At 68.3% G+C, this 4,835-nt stretch overlaps 1 protein-coding gene across 1 annotated transcript; it reads left to right on the top strand.

Annotated features, from left to right (window-relative positions):
* Nucleotides 1–209: 209 nt before the first annotated feature.
* THEM6 (thioesterase superfamily member 6) lies at nt 210–4,516 on the top strand. The gene is made up of 2 exons (XM_032316527.1): nt 210–855; nt 3,010–4,516. The coding sequence occupies exons 1-2, from the start codon at nt 343–345 to the stop codon at nt 3,121–3,123; spliced, it is 627 nt and encodes a 208-aa protein (XP_032172418.1). The 5' UTR covers nt 210–342; the 3' UTR covers nt 3,124–4,516.
* The last annotated feature ends 319 nt before the right edge of the window (nt 4,517–4,835 follow it).

Here is a 4,835-nt window from a genome sequence, read left to right on the forward strand (position 1 = left end):
ACCACTGAGGGCGCGGGGGGGGCCTCCGGCGCGGGGGGGCGGAGCGGACCACTGAGGGCGCGGTGGGGCGGGGCGGACCAGTAGGGCGCGGGGGGGCCTCCGGCGCGGGGGGGCGGGGCGGACCACTGAGGACGCGGGGGGGGGCGCCGGCGCGCGGGGCCGGGGCCCGGGCCTGCGGCACCTGCGGCCTCCGGCGCGTCCCCCCCGGCCGGCCGCGCGAGGTGGTTCGCTCCGGCAGCGCGGCGCTCCCGGCAGGCGGGGCGCGGGCACCGTTGCCGCCGACACCAGGGCCGTGGCCTCCGCCGCCGCCGCCTCCCCCCGCGCCCCGCGCCCGCCGCCACGATGCTGGGGCTGCTCGTGGCGGCGCTGCTCGTGGCGCTCGCCTACTTCGCGCTGCTGGACGGGTGGTACCTGGTGCGCGTGCCGTGCGCCGTGCTGCGCGCGCGCCTGCTGCAGCCGCGCGTCCGGGACCTGCTGGCCGAGCAGCGCTACGCGGGCCGCGTGCTGCCCTCGGACCTGGACCTGCTGCTGCACATGAACAACGCGCGCTACTTGCGGGAGGCCGACGTGGCGCGCGCCGCGCACCTGGCCCGCTGCGGGGTCTTGGAGGCGCTGCGCGCGCTCGGGGCCCGTGCGGTGCTGGCCGCCTCGTGCACGCGCTATCGCCGCTCGCTGCGCCTCTTCGAGCCCTTCGAGGTGCGCACCCGCCTGCTGGGCTGGGACGACCGCGCCTTTTACCTGGAGGCGCGCTTCATCAGCCTGCGCGACGGCTTCGTGTGCGCGCTGCTGCGCTCCCGCCAGCACGTGCTGGGCACCTCGCCGGAGTGCGTCGTGCAGCGCCTGTGCAAGCGCCGGGTGAGCACCCTCTACCCCGCCCCGGGTGCACGCCCCCCGCAGGGACCAAAGGGCTCCTGGTCTCTGAGCCCGCTCTGGCTGCCAGTGCCTCCTTAGGGGTGCTCCTGTCCCTCCGAGTATCACCCCAGCCCTTGCGGTTGGATGCAGGACCTCGTGCTGGTTCTTAGCAGGGTCCCCCCCCACCCTGCCACGGCTCCGCCTTGCGCCTCCGGACTCCATGCCATAACCTCCACCTTTCTCAGGGCAAGGAACCCTGAACCAGGCCTCTCCCAGGCGTCTGAGTCCTGGTGGTGCTGGGTGCTTGGAGTGTGCAGCCGCCGTCTCGGGTCCTTGGTTCTGAACGTGAGGGATGGTGTCGGTGAGGGGAGGTGACTGGGAATTCCCGAGGACCTGAGGACACCCCACCCCTCCCCGTGCCCTTTTCACACGGCTTGGACAGAGCCCCTGGGTTTGGGGTGGGGGGATTGAGCCCCCGAGAGCCCCAGGTTGTTCTGCCTTTACCGGTTGGAGTGAGTACCCGAGTGCGTGCGTGGGGCTGAAGGGCTCTCCCCAGGGCCTGCTCCTTCCAGCACGGCCGCTACTGCAGCGTGGCGACAGGGGCCCTGGGGACAAGCTAGGGCACCACTACGGTGATGGTTTCCAGGGCACGCTCCTGCCTGAGGCGGGTTCCCAAAAGCTTCTCTGCAGCCTCCATGCCAAAGCCAGGGCCCACCCCAACCCCTAGGTGCCCTAAACCAGGGCGCTGCCCTCTCTGGCTTTGGGCAGGGGCCTCCTGAGCCAGGAGGGACACAAGTGCACCTTAATTGTGAAAGGCCAGCCTTTCCCCGGTATCAGAGGTGGGGAAACTGAGGCTGAGAGGCAGCGGGAACCACCCAAGGCTATACTGTGGGCCATAGGCACAGCTCCCCAGTTTTCTATCTCTGTCTCTGAACACCCCTAAAGGTCCTGGATGTCCCCCACGCCATAGGGACAGAGATGCTCCATGTGTCCTTTTATGTGTAGGGACTGAGCTGGAACTGAAAGGCAGAGGGGAGCCTTTCCTGCAAGAGAGCGTGCCAGGCGGCCGGCGGGGGCTGGAAGGGGCTTCGCGGAGAGCTGGTGGCAAAGCTTAGCGGACATACCCCGAGGATGCCCAGCCAGGGACAGGAGGGCCAGTGTGGGGCCTGCAGGGGCCCGGGAGCCTGGCCTCGCCCATGGGTCAGGGAGTGCCCCAGACAGTCTCGGGTTTAGTGTAGGACAGTCTGAGTCTGGTGCCCAGAGATCCTGCGTGCTGCAACTAGGGGGGCTGTGGGCCGATAGCTGGCCTACAGCCCAGCCACCGCAGCTGGACCCCACAGCTGGCTGGGCAGGCAGTTCTCCTGGAAGCCTGGCCTGGATGCTGAACAGAGCACCCCTGTCTGCAGGGGAGGCTGGGGCTGCACATCTCTGAGCCCTTCTGCCCCGGCTTCTCCTCTTGCCCCTGGGAACGCCCACAGCCCATCTGCAACCTGTGACCTCTCAGGCCTGAGCCTGCACCTTGCCTGCCTCCCCAGCACAGAATGCAGAATGGTGGCCGGGTGTGCCGCAAGGCCGCGGTGTGGCCGGGTGTGCAGGCTGGGGACGCATTAGCCAGGCCCAGAGCTGCAGGTTCAGCTTCTCCTGGTGCACTCGGGAAGGACAGGGGCTTCAGGCAAGCCCCTGTCTGGCACTTTCCCAGCAGAGGGGCTCTGACAGTGGCCCCTCCGCCCCTCCCCCTTCTGCTACCCGCCCCTGCTCTTCCCTCCCTCCCCTGCTTCCACCCCTCCATCCTCCACCCCCAGCTTTAGACTCCTGACGCCCTCTGAGCCCCTCTGTCCTCCGCTTTCCAGCCAGCTGGCCTCAGAGGTTCTTGCCTGGGTTCTGGGGACACACAGAAGGCTCAGATATGGCCCCGTTGGGGAGCCAGGCCTGGTGACTTGGATAGGGTCGTGAGCGCCGGCCAGGGGGAAATGCAGACATTGAGGGCCTCGGGGAGGGGCACCTGGAAGAGGGAACAGCATGAGCAGAGGCGCAGAGGTGTGAAGGCAGCACCCCAGCGGGGGCCCCTCCTGGCAGCCCGGCCGCCGCTGCTGCTGCTGCTGCTGCTGCTGCTGCTGCTGCTGCTGCTGGTAGGAACCTCACCGTCTCCCCCTGCAGGTGGAGCCCCCTGAGCTACCCGAAGACCTGCGGCACTGGGTCGCCTACAACGAGGCCAGCAGCCAGCTGCTCAGGGCAGAGAGTGGACTCAGTGACATCACCAAGGACCAGTGACCGCTGCGCCCTGCCGACCGGCCTCACTCTGGGGGCGGTTGCCCTCCCGTCCGTGCCTGCCAGGGGTGGAGAGTGCAGGATGGACCGGCTGGCCGGGCTGTCCCCGCCGCTGAAGTCTGTCTCAGCCCCGCCCCCTCCCCACGCTCAGGCCCTCCCTCCCCCAGCCAGTAATCGCCGCCCCCTCCCCTACGCCATGCCGGGCACTGGACCCGGGGACAGAGACCCTGACCCAGCTCTGCCCTTGGGGTGGAGGTGATGAGGAAAGTGGGAGGCCCAGGGCCCTCAACGCCCTCATCCCAGGGGATGGAGGTTGGGCCCCACCTGGCAGGTGAAGCCAGTTTCTGTGGGCTCCAGTCGGGAGAGGGCTTGGACCAGAGGGACCAGCTAAAGCCACCCTGAGCACTGGAGCCTGGATTTTGAGCAGGCTGCAGGGGTGAGGCCTGATTCTGGCCTGGTGAGGATCTGCAAAGGGTCAGAACGGCATTTGAGGCAGAGCCCTGTGGCTGCGGGTGGGGGAGGGGCGGGCCCAGGGTGGAGTCTGGGCAATCAGGGCCCAGGCCGGCTGACCAGAGGGCAGAGGGGCTCCCCCAGAGTGCGGGTGGGGCCTGCGGCTGGACGCTGTGCCAGAGCCGGTCAGGTCAGATGGCACAGGGGTGCTGGTGGTGAGCTTCCTGTCCTGGCTGGGGCCTGCTGGAGGAGGGAGCGGTCTCCTGCCTAGGTGCCCTCTGCACCTTGCCCTTGTTCGTCCGCACCCCTGGGTCCTCACAGGGCTGCTCTGGGACTGTGGGTCGGACCCCACCCTCTTCAGGCCTACAGCACCTCACGCGTCTGCTCTCCTCCTGGGGTCGTCCTCAACAGGCATCTTGCTGGCGACTTTTGCCTCCCTTTGCCGAGGGGCTGCCTCGCTTGGTGGGCTGGGGCTGAGGAAGGGTCTTCTAGGGTTTGCCTGTGTGGCTCCCTGGTAGGTCCCGGGGCTGTGGGACACCAGCACAGCTACCTCCTCCTGCCTAATCACTTGCCCTCCAGTCCGGAAGGCCTGGAGAGAAGCAGACGGTGGCCCAGAGCACTGACAGCAAGGCAGGGGTGCGCAGAGCTGGCTGGGGAGTCGGGTCAGGGCCCCGGGGGAGGATGGGCGCGGGCTCATGGGTGTGCTCAGGACGAGGGGCCACCTCGCTGTGGTCCCCTGTGGCGTAAGCCGGAGCCATGGAGCCCCTGGACCGCTTCTCTCGCCCTGTCCGGGCAGCCCGCTGCCCGCTGGAGCGGAGACCACAGCAGTGCCCCAGCCCCTGCCTGCCCCCCCCACGCTGACCTCTGCCTTACAGCTGCAATGGGAAAGCTGCAATGTTTCCGATTTATTTAAAGAAAACCCAAGATTAAAGGGTTTTGATGTCCATGTGCTGGGGAAAGTCGTCGTCCGGTCCTGCCCCCGCCCCCCCCCCGGAAGCAGGGGGCCGCTCGCGGCGGTGTCTTTCTGTGGGGGGTTTGTCTAGGCTTCTTGGGCCCCCCGTCTTGGGCTGAGCGAGATGTGCTCCCGTCTCACAGAACACGGGACCGAGGCCACGAAGGATGGCCCCAAACCCTTGTAGGCCGTGCTGCTTCCCTCGTCCCCAGCCCCTGGACCTGGCTGTCCCAGTCTGTGGGTGGCAGTGCTCCTTTCTCATTTGGTCCCAGATCCCCCGAGGTGTCTGGGAGGTCCGGCCTCGGCGCCTGGG

Source organism: Mustela erminea, chromosome 16 (genome assembly GCF_009829155.1).
Source record: "Mustela erminea isolate mMusErm1 chromosome 16, mMusErm1.Pri, whole genome shotgun sequence".
NCBI classification, from domain to species: Eukaryota; Metazoa; Chordata; class Mammalia; order Carnivora; family Mustelidae; genus Mustela; species Mustela erminea.